Source organism: Cervus elaphus, chromosome 33 (genome assembly GCF_910594005.1).
Source record: "Cervus elaphus chromosome 33, mCerEla1.1, whole genome shotgun sequence".
Classification (NCBI taxonomy): Eukaryota; Metazoa; Chordata; class Mammalia; order Artiodactyla; family Cervidae; genus Cervus; species Cervus elaphus.
In genome coordinates, this window is record NC_057847.1 from 46,253,545 (window position 1) to 46,269,207 (window position 15,663).

Genomic DNA, 15,663 nt, shown 5'->3' on the forward strand with positions numbered 1-15,663 from the left:
GGGACCCTATGGATTGTAGTTTCCCAGACTCCTCTGTCCATGGGATTCTCCAGGCAAGAATACTGGAGTGGGTTGCCATACCCTCGGATCTTCCTGACCTAGGGATCAAACTCACATCTCTTTATGTCTCCGGTATAATAACTTATCTGATTGTGAATCTGAGAGTAACTGTCACTCCTAGTGCCTGTTGTCAACGTAAGAGCTATCTGATCTTTTAACAGCCATGAATTGATTTCTTCTTGGAACAATTGTGCAGGGGCTCAACCCTGCAGGGAGAGGTCTGCTCTGTCCTGTGCTAACACGTCCATCTCTGGGGCTCACTGCTAGCGAGCCCGTTTGTCCAGCACACCTAAAGCTTCTATTAGGAATGACAGTGATATTTTATATTTTGTTTTGTTTCTTGTTCATAACTTTGGCAGGGAAGTGATTATCAGTTTTTGGGTGCTCTCTTTTATTTAGTTTTATACACATTTTTCCCCCATATACATGCTAGAAAAAGGTCTGGGTAAATATGCATCATAGTTTTCCAAGAGGTTTGTAGAACTAAGAGATTTTTCCCTTTTTTTTTTCCCCTGTCTGTACTTTTGAATTCACTGGGATTATTAGATATGTTTGAGAAATAGTTAAACATTTCCAACTTCTGAAAAATACAGCCTGGTCTGACTTTCCCTGTAGAAGAACTAGGCATCTTTCTACCAGGGAAGAAGCTAGACTTGAGTGATAAGTTTCTACCTGCAGAGCTTGGTGCTTGAGTCTAGAACTTAGGATAGGCAAAAATATATTACTAAAATCTCTGACTTAACATTTCACCACACATGTCAGAGTAATTGCCTTTTATTAAATTTAGAAGTTTTCAGTTTTTGTATCCCTTAACTACTCTTGTGGATATAGATGAATTTACTTCCTTTGTCTTTTAACCTTCCTACTACCTTTGTAAGTAGTTAATCGACTATCTTCACTGTATATTTGCCTTTGCCAGTGAGATTTTTCATTTCATAATGTTTATATTTCTAGTTTTGATGTTTGCTACTTAGAGACGTCTCTTTAACATTTTTCTTAAAGACAGTTTCAGTTCAGTTCAGTCACTCAGTCATGTCTGACTCTTTGCAACCCCATGGACTGAAGCACGCCAGGCCTCCCTGTCCATTACCAACTCCTGGAGTCTACCCAAACTCATGTCCATTGAGTCGATGATGCCATCCAACCGTCTCATCCTCTGTCGTCCCCTTCTCCTGCCTTCAATCTTTCCCGGCATCAGGGTCTTTTCAAATGAGTCAGCTCTCTGCATCAGGTGGCCAAAGTATTGGAGTTTCAGCTTCAACATCAGTCCTTCCAATGAACACCCAGGACTGATCTCCTTTAGGATGGACCTAAAGATCCACAGTTGAATACCACAGTTGAAAACCATCAGTTCTTTGGCACTCAGCTTTCTTTGTAGTCCAGCTCTCACATCCATACATGACTACTGGAAAAACCATAGCCTTGACTAGATGGACCTTTGTTGGCAAAGTAATGTCGCTGCTTTTTAATATGCTGTCTAGTTTGGTCATAACTTTCCTTCCAAGGAGCAAGCACCTTTTAATTTCATGACTGCAGTCACCATCTGCAGTGATTTTGGAGCCCCCAAAAATAAAGTCTGCCACTGTTTCCCCATATATTTGCCATGAAGTGATGGGACCGAATGCCATGATCTTAGTTTTCTGAATGTTGAGCTTTAAGCCAACTTTTTCACTCTCCTCTTTCTCTTTCATCAAGAGGCTCTTTAGTTCTTTGCTTTCTGCCATAAGGGTGCTGTCATCTGCATGTCTGAGGTTATTGATACTTCTCCCAGCAATCTTGATTCCAGCTTGTGTTTCATCCAGCCCAGCGTTTCTCATGATGTACTCTGCATATAAGTTAAATAAGCAGGGTGACAATATACAGCCTTGAGGTATTCCTTTTCCTATTTGGAACAAGTCTGTTGTTCCATGTCCAGTTCTAACTGTTGCTTCCTGACCTGCATACAGATTTATCAAGAGGCAGGTCAAATGGTTTGGTATTCCCATCTCTTTCAGAATTTCCCATAGTTTCTTGTGATCCACACAGTCAAAGGCTTTGGCATAGTCAATAAAGCAGAAATAGATGTTTTCCTGGAAAACTCTTGTTTTTTTGATGATCCAGCAGATGTTGGCAATTTGATCTCTGGTTCCTCTGCCTTTTCTAAAACCAGCTGGAACATCTGGAAGTTCACAGTTCACGTATTAATGATGTTAAACTCGTTTAGCTTTTGCTTGTTTATGAAACTCTATCTCCTTCAAATCTGAGTGATATCTTTGCTGGGTAGAGTGTTTGTTTTTGTTTTTTTCAGGTGGGTGGAGTATTCTTGTTTGTAGATTTTTCTCCTTTCATCGCTTTGAAAATATTATGCCATATTCTTCTGGTCTGCAGAGTTTCTGCCGAAAAATCAGCTAATGGTTTTATAGGAGTTCCCCCTGTGTGTAACTGGTTTCTTTTCTCTCGATACTTGTATGTCTTTCCTGGTATTTATTATTATGTAAGACATCCTAACTTTTTTGTATGTTTATCTCTTATAGAAAAGGCTACAAATGAGTACAACACTACAGAAGATTGGAGTCTTATTATGGACATATGTGACAAAGTTGGAAGCACTCCTAATGGGTAAGATGGCCAGTCATGCCCAGTGAATGTCTAGGAGCTTAATAATCTGTATCTCTTTTCCTGATACAATTCTGGAAGGAAATGGGATTTTTACTGTTTCCTTTTGCGAGTAAAAGTAAAGACATGCTGCTGGCTGAATTTATGTGGTTAATCTTATTCTGAAAGAACAAATGGAAAAGAATTAACTGAAAACTTGAAATATTAAAATGTATGATTAAGGCCTTGATGCAGGGAATTCCCTGGTGATCCAGTGCTTAGGACACTGTGCTTTCACTGCTGGGGGTCCAGGTTCAATCCCTGGTCGGGGAACTAAGATCCCACAAGCCTCACAGTGCACCCAAAAAAATATATGTATATATAAAATGCTTTGATTCAATAGGGACAGATGTTAACAACGAATAGAACAATGAATAATTATTTAGGGAGTTCCCCTGTGACTTAGACATGTTATTAATGAAGTAGATAAATATAACAATATGTAATATATTTAAAAGATCTTTCAGTAATGAATAGATAAATGCAATAAATCATGATGAAAAAGTGAATATAAATAACAGTGCTTTGAGGATGGAATGGGGCCATTAAACTGAACTGATTATGCATTAGAGGTTTAGAAGACTGATGAAAGCATTTGTTTTAGTGTTACAGCTTTTTGAAGTTTATTCATGCATTGTTATACTTAAATCATTTGAGACTATGTATCTTGCTAGTTTTTTCCCCACAGGATAAGAATTTGCTGTCTTGAAAGCTAAGTCAGTCTTATATGAAAAAATAATTTTTATGATATTGTTCTCTTGTGTTGACTGACCTTTTTGAAATGATTTGATTTTTTTGATTTTGGGATACACAACCTTTGCAGCAAGCATTTTTTCCCGTCTACAAGTCTATGAGGAAAACGTGTAAGATCATTTTATAGATTTATTCCCTTAATGAAGTAAAGTTTGCAGGTGTACATATAAGGTATTATATGACCAAATAGCTTTTAAAGTTATTTGGTTGTAGAATACCTTATGTATTTAATGCTTGAATTGAAATTCTGAATACTTAACTTTCTTCATTTTTTTAGAGCAAAAGATTGCCTAAAAGCCATAATGAAAAGGGTAAATCATAAAGTTCCTCATGTTGCTCTGCAGGCATTAACTGTAAGTGAAAGTCATATTATTTGGCCAAAATTTTAAATGTGTTTGTTTCAGTAAGTTAAGAGAGATTACATCTCAACATTTGTATATTGATTTTTATTTTAATTAATAGCTTCTTGGGGCTTGTGTGGCAAACTGTGGAAAGATATTTCATTTAGAAGTGTGTTCCCGTGATTTTGCAACAGAAGTACGTGCTGTGATAAAAAATAAGGTAAATTAAAAAAAAAGAAATTTGAGTCATTAAAAAATACATATGCTGTGTTATTTTAACTGTATATAGCATTAGTAGAGTTGTAAGTGAAATCATTTTAGATAAATTTGAAACAAAACAAACTTTCTGTTCTAAAATTTGTTGTTTGCATTTGTAGCACCAAAAACTGTTTTCCTCCCTAAAGCATATATATTAGTGATATAGCTGATCTTTATTGAGGGTTAGCAGCCACTGCTTTAAGCATTTTTATGTATGCTATCTTGTTTAATGCTCTTAACAACTTTTAGAAGTTAGATTCCCAGGTCATTCCTATTTTATAGATGGAGAAACTGAGACTTAAGAGTAACTTGTCTAAGATTATGCAGCTAATACATGGCATACCTAAAGTTCAGATGTAAGTTTCTGTGACACCAGCATCCAAACTAGCCATCATTCTGTCCTGATTCCCATTAGAGATGGTGAGCAAAGGGGGCCTTTATTTTAGAACAGGGTGGAGAGGGTCTTCTTGATGGGTTGTTATTGATTTATTTGTAATAGAAACTCTGAAACACTATGTTAACGCTATTAGTGACAAAAATCTCAGAATTTTAGTTTAGTTGATACAAAAAGTTTAATATTGAGAATATTAGGAAAACATGAAATAATCTCTGAATATGACAGATTCATTGTCACTGTATAAGACATAAACATTAATGTTCAAAAAGAGTAATTTCCCAAGAAACAAGTATATAATAAAATAGGTGTTTATCAAGTGCTCATCTAAACTAAGGATTACTGGACTTGTGTGGCTATTCATAAAACTAGAGAATTTTGGTGGTAATTCTCTTCGTTAAATAATTCAAGTGCTTATTTTAACCATTTTTTTCTTTGCCTTTTCTTTAAAAGGCTCATCCTAAAGTATGTGAAAAACTGAAATCATTAATGGTAGAATGGTCAGAAGAATTTCAGAAGGACCCTCAGTTTAGTCTAATATCTGCAACTATTAAATCTATGAAAGAAGAAGGAGTTACTTTTCCTCCATCAGGTTCTCAGGTAAGAGATTCATTCAGACTCATGGATGACCCTATACTATAGTATTTTGAAGGTATATACCTTATGTCAAAGCTGGCAAGGTCCATCTTAGTCATCACTCACCTCCACTCTACATGAGTTTGTCTAGTGTAGTGCCTGTAATTGTCGACTGAATTCTACACATGAGAACTTTGAGAAGTGAGTCATCCATAAATAATCTGTTTAATGCGACTCTGAATCTAGAGTCATGCAAAAGGCATAGATGTGTGAGAGAGCCCTTATGTTCAAGGTATTTATAGTCAGTTGAAAGGGTAGCTTTATATATGTGAAAAATAACTGATTGTAAGTGACAAAGATGGATGAGGGATGCAAAAGTTAGATGCCAGGAAGAAGGGGTAACTGTAGACTGGGATGGTGAAGAAGGTGAAGAGTAGAATTTTTAGGCTGGAATGTAATTCAGTATGTAAGAGGAGTAAAGAGGTTGTCAAGGGAGGGATGACATGAATCACTTCATGGGCCTGAGAAAGCTCGAGGCCTGTCTGTTGAAGAGTGAACATGCCTGGAGTGTGCCTTAGGTTATGTATAAAATGGGCTGACTTGTAAGGCTAGAAGTTTATTCAAGGACATAGGGACAGCTTTTGCAGGACCAGGGTGGAGGCAGGGATAATGATTCCCAGAGTCAGTGGTTTATTTTGGTCTGTGGGGAAAAACACTGGGTTCTGCTCTCAGTGTCTCTTGTTTTTTCAGGATGTGGGATAGGGAAAGAAACTAAGAGAACTGTGTATTTTTTCAATTTTAGACCATAGACTGAAGACACAAAAAGAACCTTTTTAGTTGATCAGATCTATGGGTTCAAAGTAGAATGTAGTGCAGTGGATGAACCTAGAACCTGTTACAGAGAGTGAAATAAGTCAGAAAGAGAAAAACAAGTATCCTGTATTAGCACATATAAATGGAATCGAGAAAAATGGTACTGATGAACGTGTGTGAAGGGCAGGAATAGAGTTGTAGACATGGAGAATGGACTTGTGGACACAGTGGGGAAACAGTGGTACAAATTGAGAGAGTAGCATTGACATGTATGTACTATTATGTGTGAAATAATAGCTAGCAGGAAGCAGCCTTATGGCACAGGAAGCTCAGCTTCAGTGCTCTGTGATGACGTAGATGGGCGGGATGGGGGATGGGGTAGGAGGGAGGGGATATATGTATACTTATAGCCGATTCACACTGTCATAAACAGCAGAAGCCAACACAACATTGTAAAGCAGTTATACTCCAATTAAAAATAAATTTAAAAAATAAAAGTCTTAGAAGTAATAGAAAGCCAGCATTTCCTTGCTCTGTCCTTTCTGCAAGTCATTCTCAAAAATCTGTGATAAAGAACTGGTTGATAGTTCAGAACCCTGGACATCTCTGTCTTCCATGCCCTTAAGTTTAAGCATGACCTTCCTTAGTCCTCTGCTATGTCTGAAGAGTCACCACCATTCAAACAAAATGAGTAGTGAAGGGGGTTAACATGGATGCCTAGAGCTGCGCTTCTTGTCTGCGTCCCTCCTCTGCTCTTCAGTCATTAGCCTGGCTTCTTGCTACTTCTCCTGTAGCCCCCGCGTTGAATTAGACTTTGGACCACCAAGATCAGGAAATGCAGTCAGGAAAGATGTATATTTAAGTACTTTTCTTTATGCCAGGTTCTGAGTCAGATGCTAAGATTCATGCAAAATGTAAGCCAGTTCATGCCCTTTGTGATTTTTTTCATATTTTCTTGAAAATTCTGATGTTCTGTTGTAGTATTGAAAACAACTACTTAAAATTATCATAAAGACCTTCACTTTTAAGTAAAACTCATTAGTTATATCAGTTGTTTTTTTTTAAATTAGCATGTGCGAGTAATTATAGAGCTTGTGTTTTCTTTGAAAAGGTAGTTGTGTTCATTTTACTTATACATTACAGACTGTCTCAGCTACTGCCAAGAACGGTACGTCATCAAACAAAAACAAAGAAGATGAAGATATAGCTAAAGGTAAAGGATTAAGCACATGTTTAGTGTTGGCTGATCTTTGCAGAATGATTTATTGAAATAAAAATTAAAATAAAACTGAGTTTACTTGTAGTATTTTACCTCAAATCTAAAAACTAGTGGAGTCTGAAAACTTAAGAGAAACAACTGACATGATATAAGGTTAATTGAATTCATAGTGCTTGTCAGTAATAGTTTTTAGTGTCCTACCTTTGAAGAGATTACATTTCACCTTTTCTTTAATGCCAAAGTTATGAGTCAAGCACAAAAATATGTTCATGACTTGTCCTATATGGAAAGCTACCCATATTATAATGTCACAATCTGTTTGCTGTAAAAATAATAGCTGCTGTGTATGACAGACTGTGATATTAAGGAATGAGCAAAAACTTTATTTTCAAAAATGTCATAGTTGTCTGCCCTGTCCCCTTTTGCCCCCCACCCCCACCCCACAAAAGCTAATTGTTCAGTATTTAACTGGACAAATAACATTCACCTGATTTATTCTTATTAAATAGTATATTATGTAATATTTCCTTTTTAAACTCTTAAAAAACCAGAGTTAATACTGGCTGTCTTGTTTTTTGCATTTTAATTTTTCAAACTAGCTATTGAATTATCACTGCAAGAGCAGAAGCACCAGCACACAGAAACAAAACCCTTGTATCCATCTGCAGAGATTCAGTCAGATCAGAAAGTCGCGAGGAAAGTGAGAGCTTTGTATGATTTTGAAGCCGTTGAGGACAATGAACTCACCTTTAAACATGGTGAAATTATTATTGTTTTGGATGACAGGTATGTTTTAAATGTTTCTGGAATATTTTGAAGTTATTCGGTATCATATCCTTAATTTAGAATGCTGAATATTCAGCTTTTGACTTTGGTGTATTTAAATCATACTAGAACCTTTTCTGCCATTAATTAGTTAGACGGGGTAGTTTGAGTTTCTTATTCTTTTGTTAAATTTGGTAACAAAGTGTTCTTTGTATCTTGGGTTAAAAATGTGTTGAATAATATTGTTTATTATCACAGTTGGTAAGCAGAAACATTCAGTCATCTGAATGTATTTACGCTGAGAATGGTATATACCAAAATTACTGGCAAAAAAAAAAAACTTTAGGAAGAGATATAGCTGTAATACCTTTGATCAGCCCAGCTAAAAACTATGCTCGGCTCCTCCCCAGTTAATCTGCTGCTGCCTCTCCCTCACAATTTCTCTATCACTTAAAGTTGTAATAAAGAATAGATTTGTCTGTATTGAGCCTAATTCTACTTTAGTTTGCTTTTAAAAGAAATTGATGAAATTTAGCAAGACTGAGACCTAACAACTCGTTACTAACAGATTGCAAATGTACTTGGTATCCATTATAAATAACTTAGTAAGGATACATTAGTATATTTTTAAATGGGTAAATACCCAAAATGGTTTTACTTTGTTGCAGTAAATATTTATTGGGAAAATATTATATGAATATGCTGTGTTTATAATAAAGAATGAGGAAGCAGTTGTTTTCTTCATAAAACCTAGAATAAAGTAAGGGAGTTAAGATTACTTTACAAGTAAGTATGTGGTATGAAGATTGTGAATGCCATAAGAGGTAATGTTGGGGTCCAGAAGAAAGCAGAGTCGCGCGTGGTACACACCTCTAGGAAAAAAGGCTTATCCAGTGGGTTCATTATGGGTGAACTTTGATCTTACAAAACAGGAAAGTGAAGGTCTCTTACACAGTCAAGATAACATTATGTTTACTTAGAAAATAATCATTTTTTTTCCTTGAAGAGTCTGTTTTGTTTTTCTTTTTTAAATAATCATTTGGAGTAGAGTACATGATCCCTGACGGAGAATAGATGTGAATGTGAAGGGTTAGTATGAGGTCTGAATGCTGAAAGTCTGAAATGTCAGGCTTCTGGGTGTAAAATGTTTATAGAAGAACTTAAGTTTACACTTCTGATACTTTTATACAAGCATAAAATTAAGGACATTTATAAAATAAATAGAAGCAAAACTACAAAATGAGCATTATTTTTATGTAATGAGAAAATTTTCCAGTGTAAGTTACTGCTCACAAGGTAAATAACAGTACTGATCAGTGGCACAGCTGCTTCCTCATTTTCTTAAAGTCTGTTCTGCTCACTGCTCTGATAACTCAATTTTCTTCTGATTGTTTCTTATGTGGTTGTTGTGACTCCTTCATACACACCATATCCCTTGATGTCATTTGATGTTCATGTGGCATTAGGTACCTGTTACGGTCTGTGGGCTTGCAGTATGTAAAGGGTTACATCATTGTGAAGCCATGTGTCTTTTTGTTGATGTCTAGTTAAAGCACAAATCCATTAAATAACTTAGACTCATACGAAACTATTTTCAGTTAAGGCTTATCCTTGCAAAAGAGAATGTTTTTGTCTGTTGTAAACTACTAAGAGAATTCAATATGAATATGATGGAATATGTAGGTTGATTAAATGTCATTTTGATGTTAGGAGACCCCAATCTTAAAACTGCCATAGATGTGCTCATCAACACACATAAGTTAAATGTTGTCATTCTAGGAGATTGGTTATTACCGGCAAGATTTTAAACACAAATGCACACTTGGGTACCAAAGTTAAATGGCCGTCTTGCATTAAGAAAGAGGTCATCTGGATGATCCAGAATATGACTATATCCATTGTTTTTATATTCTGTTGCAATTAAAATTACAAAATTTAAAACTTCATGTATAGAAGTCTGTTGAAAATACATCATTCTCAGACTTCAGTTTAAGAAATACTTAACTGATCGACAGCTGCAGATTCCTTATTAACAGAGTATACCAAAAAATGTCATTCTCAGTGCTCCCAAATATTATAAAGGATCTAGGCATAAATAAACCTAACAAAGATACTTAAGGACTTCATGGAAAAAATTATAAATCCTTTGAAAAATATAAAATAAAATATATATTTATATATCAATAAATATAAATGGAGTGAGATGTCATTTATGCTGAAGAAACCTTAATATTGTAAAGATTACTTTTTCTAATATTAATACATAAACAGTTCATTTCTAATTAAAAGTTCAATAAGGCTTTTTTTCAGAGGACTTGGAAACATTTGTATTTTGACATTAATATGGAAATATGAAGGTCTACAATAACACAGAGAAGGTACTTTTCCTGTCACATATCAAGGCATATTAAGATGTTATAATAAATATAGACTATTGCAATAGGATGGAATCCAGAAATAAGCTTATGAACAGATAGCAGCTTGCTGTTTGAAAGATAGACTATCATAAATCAGTAGGAAAAATGATGTACTATTAAATAAATTTTGCTGGGATGAATGACTTTCTATGCAGTATAAATAAAATTTGATTCAGTTTTACACAGTACATAAAATTTCATCCCAAATAAAGACCTAGATGTGGAAGAGCGCTATAAAGGAAAATGTGAAACTATTAGGCAAATATAAAGGAGAATAGATTGAGGAGTTTAAGGTATTTGCATAATACAGACAAATGCTATTCAGATATGTACAGAACTCCTATATATTCATGAAAAGAGACAAATGACCCAGTGGAAAAAGAAAAGTGGGCAGAAGATATGAACAGGCAGTCTACGGAAGAGGCAGTCTGGATGCTCGGAACTGCAAATGGGCACAGCAGTAAGAGGTGATTTCTCCTGTGCAATACCAAGTGTTGCCTGGACAGTTGACACGTGTGAGCGACAATGACATTCTCACATGCTGCTGAGGGAAAGGAGGTTGGTGAATCGCCACAACCACTTCAGGGAACATTTGACAACATTAGGAGAATGGAAAATGCTTAGGTTTTGTGGCCCAGCAAGCCTCTCTCTGTGAACATGCCTAGAGAATTGTTGCATGTGTGCCCTAAAATCTAGACTGATTATTACCCCAGCCTTTATAAGGGTGAAAGAAAAGACTGGATATGACCTAAGTGTCTGCCTGCATGGGGATGAGCACATCAAATATGCCATATCTGTGTGATGGATCTTTAAAAGGGATTAATAAAATCTGAAAGAATTAACCTATAAAATTTTAAAGATATATATTGATTAACATTTATATTAGGCTGGTGCAAACGTAATTGTGGTTTTGGACCATCAATTTTAAATCATTATAACTAAGCTCGAACATATCGTTGTTAATCAAAATAGGAACCATTTCAATTAACACATTTTTGCCAACGAGAAATAAGTTTACTTATTTCTGTAGTATAAAAATCTGTGCTCCAGATCAATCCTAAAGGGTTCTACTCTCAGCATTGTGTCTAGGGTTATAATGCTGTACTGTGCACTTAAAATTTGCTGTGAAGGGAGATCTTACATTGTATTATCACCAAAAATTAATAGAGATGGGTGGAGAAGGTTTTAGGAGGTAATAGATATATTTATTGTATAAACTGTGGTGATGATATTCAGATGCATACTAATTTGCAAATCCATCAAGTTGTACAGTAAATAGGTACAGCTCCTTGTATGTTAAAACCCTAAGAAAGTGGTTTCGAAAAATTAAAAAAAAAAAAATCTGTGCTTTGGGATTTGACTCTTGGAAAGCATTTTCATGCCTTCTGCTGGTTTGTGGAATCATTTTCCCTGCAAAAAGTTGTTGAGATGCTGAAAGAAGTAGTCAGTTGGTGAGAGGTCAGGTGAATATGGTGGATGAGGCAAAACTTTGTAGCCTAATTTGTTCAACTTCTGAAGCATTGGTTGTGCAACATGTGGTCAGGTGTTGTCGTGGAGAAGAATTGGGCCCTTTCTGTTGACCAAGGATGGCTGCAAGCATTGCAGTTTTTGGTGCATCTCATTGATTTGCTTAGCATACTTCTCAGATCAATGGTTTCGCCAGGATTCAGAAAGCTGTAGTGGATCACAGTGGCAGCAGACTACCAAACAGTGACTGTGACCTTTCTTGGTGCAAATGTGGCTTTGGGGAAGTGCTTTGGACCTTCTTACTAGTCCAACCACTGAGCTAGTCATCCCCAGTTGTCTTATAAAATCTACTTTTTGTTGCATGTCACAATCCGATCAAGAAATGGTTTGTTGTTGTGGCGTAGAATAAGAGAAGATGACACTTCAAAATGACGATTTATTTGATTTGTGGTCGGCTCATGAGGCACCCACTTACCGAGGTTTTTCACCTTTCCAATTGGCTTCAAATGCCAAATGACCAGAGCACGGTCGACGTTGAGTTCTTTGGCAACTTCTCGTATAGTTGTAAGAGGATCAGCTTTGATGGTGGTGTTACCTTCCGATGGCTGGCCACTATGTTCCTCATCTTCAAAGCTCTTGTCTCCTTTGCAGAACTTCTTGAACCACTTGAACCACTGCACTGTCCATTCATTAGCAGTTCCTGGGCCAAATGTGTTATTGATGTTGTGAGTTGTCCCTGCTGCTTTACGACCCATTTTGAACTCAAACAAGAAAACCGCTTCAATTTGCTTTTTGTCTAGCATCACTTCCCTAGTCTAAAATGAATATAAAATAAGTCATTTTTTATATGATGAGTAATAAGTCATTAGCAAAAAAATATAAAGCAAGAAATGTGCATTAAAATGGTGTATAACATAACCATATTTATTTAAGAATACTCCAATATCAAATGGCAAAGTTCAACAATGCAAAACTGCAATTACTTTTGTACAAACTTAATATCTATAGAGTTGACTATAGATATCTGTATATATCTATATCTGTAAATTCTTTAGATAAATATAGAGTTTATAGATACAGTAAATGAATAAAAAATACATCTGAAGGAAGGTGACATATCATCTTGGTGGTGGTATGAAGGATGGATGTGAGTTTGGGATTTGGAGGTCTTGATAAAGGAAACTTCAGTGTTCTCTGTAATGTTTTGGTTTTTTTTAAAGCGCAGAATCAAATATGACCAGTTGTTGATAGGTTCTGAATTTAAGTATGACAATATAGATGTTTATTTTATTTGTACTTTTTTATATCTCTTATTAAGTTTACTTCCCTGGTGGCTCAGATGGTAAAGAATCTGCCTGCAATGCAGGAGACCCAGGTTCGATCCCTGGGTTGGGAAGATCCCCTGGAGAAGTTATGGCTACCCACTCCAGTACTCTTGCCTGGAGAATTCCTTGGACAGAGGAGCCTGAAGGGCTATAGTCCGTGGGGTCACAAAGAGTCGGACACGACTGAGCAACTAACACACAAGTTTAATAGGAACTACTTTTAAATATAGTGGAATATGAACTAGTATTTTCAAAGTAGACTAAATTTAATTTTTATCTTAATTACTCTTGACACTAATGAAATGAAATATAGAGTAACAAATGGCATTTTTTGTACTGTATTTTCAGTGATGCTAATTGGTGGAAAGGAGAAAATCACAGAGGAATAGGACTCTTCCCATCTAATTTTGTAACATGTAATTTAAACATAGAATCAGAGGCAGGTAAGTTAAAATCTATGGAATGGTTAAATCTATTGAAGTTTTTTGTTTAAATTTTATGATTCGGTTTGAAATATAAAGTAGATTGGCATTTAATTCTTGTTTTGAATAATTTATTTATAGGCAATACAGTTTACCCTACTTCTTCCCAAATTAAGGGGTTAACTTATCCCAAGTCAATTCCAAATAAGAGTTATTTCCTTATCATTATATTTTAAATCCTTTGAGAGTTAATCTGCATAGGTACATGTAAGGCATAAAGTAAGCTGTGCTTGACCATGTAAATATTTAAATCAGTGTAATTTTGGTTTAAGAGGCAATTTGCATATGTCTAGAACAAAAAATGTTTTATTCTTCATTGAAGCACAGTATCAAAGCAGGCAGGTTGGGGGGTCTGTTGACAAGTGCTGAGTGTGATTACAGGCGTTAGGAGTACTCCTAAATTGTAGATTTTTTCCTTTCATTGATTTGGTCCCAGGGAACCAGAACAATAACAAAGTAATGTAATCAAGACAGTAGATTCATAGTTCACATCTTCTGAACTTCCCTCAGTTTTGCAGCCACAGACAGTTCCACACAGCTGCTGCCAGCCATGCCAAGAAAGCATCCATTTGTTAGGCAGGCAGGGAATTGGGGGGCAGGGTGGTGGTGCTGAGTGTGTAGAACAACTGGTAATAATACTAATGATGGTGAGGGTCAAAAATAAAATTGCTCAGTGGTGTTTAAGCACTCGTTTATCAGGTGTTGTGCAAAGTCCTTTGCTTGCACTATTTCATTTAATCATCTGAAGTCTGTGAGATAGTTACTTTTGATATCCCATTTTATAGATAAGAAAACAGGCTGAGGTTATTTGGCTAGTAGGAGGTAAAGCCAGGATTCTGAAGTCGGCTACTCTGCCATTAGAATGTACTTGTACTGACACAGCTGCTGAACATACTGCTTCTAATCTTTATAGTTCTGGAGAATTTAAATTGAAAGCTCTACAGCATATGTAGTGTCATCTTTATATAGATTGAATGATGCATTCAATTAAAATTGAGAGAGATGAACACTGAGTATTCTGCCACTCAATACTTCTTTTTCCTGCAGTCTGACTAAGTAGATATGAACATTGGAGACACTAGGTTTAAAAGCTTGACAGACCATCCTTAAGGAATGCCGTAGAATTCACTATAGACTGGAGAAATTGACCTTCTATTTTTAAAAGTAAAAAATACCCTGGATTTTCAGTAAATCTTCATGTTATGCTGAGCTCTGCTGCTTAGGGCATACTTGAAAGTTAACTAAATATTTGAAATAACTGTTGGGACTTAAAACTTCTTTGGTTATATAGTTTTTGATTATAATTTTTAATTCAAATTTACTTTATTAAAATATAGTACATTGTGGCAGTTCTCCAGTGAGCATTTAAATAATTTTATTTATATATATATATATATATTTTTTTTTTAAGTTATTTTTCAACCTTCTCTTTTCTAAAAAAAGTTTGTTTTGTGTTGCTGTAACTATTATCAGGTTGCAGTCAGGTCTCTTTTTATTTTTTACATGTAGAAAATAATTTTTTATAACAGGAAAGAGTGTAGTTCATAGATTTAACTCTGAAATTAGCTAATTAGATAATACTCTACTCTCATATATATATTTTCACCCTAGCAATAACACTCAGTTTTAGGAAGGTGCCTGTAATGACAGTTCCCATTAATATTGCTTACTTGTTCCACTAGAATGTAAGTTATATCGGGGTAAGGATTCCTGTTTGTTTTATTCACTAGTGTATTTTCAATGCCTCGAACAATGCTTATCATATAGTAAGGGCTAAATAGATAGTTGTGCCATGAATCAATGAACATATGTAATAACGTACATTGATTATGAAATGTTGTGATTATTTAGTGTTTCCTTTTTTTTTCTTATGAATAATCACAGGCTATTTATAAATTAATGACTAAACTACTAGAGTAAATACTGAGGAACTTAAAGTTTACTTTGTTTCCATAGCAGCTGTCGACAAATTGAATATAGTTGATGAGGAGGAGGAGGAAATTAAGAAATCAGAGCCTGAGCCTGTTTATATAGATGAGGTAAAGTCATTCTTTTGTTTAATGGTTAAACTGTCAAGACTTTTAAAATGTGTTATTCTTGAGAATGCTTGAAAATAAATTTTTATAATCATTGAAATTAAAACTCTTTGTAAAAGTGTC

At 35.4% G+C, this 15,663-nt stretch overlaps 1 protein-coding gene across 2 annotated transcripts in view; it reads left to right on the plus strand.

Moving 5' to 3' along the window:
* Positions 1 to 15,663, plus strand: part of STAM2 (signal transducing adaptor molecule 2) — a 45,489-nt gene that overhangs the window by 16,285 nt on the left and 13,541 nt on the right. The window contains exons 2-9 of one of the 2 annotated variants that reach the window (XM_043894356.1): positions 2,574 to 2,658; positions 3,725 to 3,800; positions 3,910 to 4,008; positions 4,894 to 5,040; positions 6,973 to 7,042; positions 7,648 to 7,834; positions 13,371 to 13,465; positions 15,461 to 15,543. In XM_043894356.1, coding sequence (XP_043750291.1) covers positions 2,574 to 2,658; positions 3,725 to 3,800; positions 3,910 to 4,008; positions 4,894 to 5,040; positions 6,973 to 7,042; positions 7,648 to 7,834; positions 13,371 to 13,465; positions 15,461 to 15,543 — 842 coding nt within the window. The remainder of the gene's footprint in view (positions 1 to 2,573; positions 2,659 to 3,724; positions 3,801 to 3,909; positions 4,009 to 4,893; positions 5,041 to 6,972; positions 7,043 to 7,647; positions 7,835 to 13,370; positions 13,466 to 15,460; positions 15,544 to 15,663) is intronic. The other variant, XM_043894357.1, reaches the window with a different exon arrangement.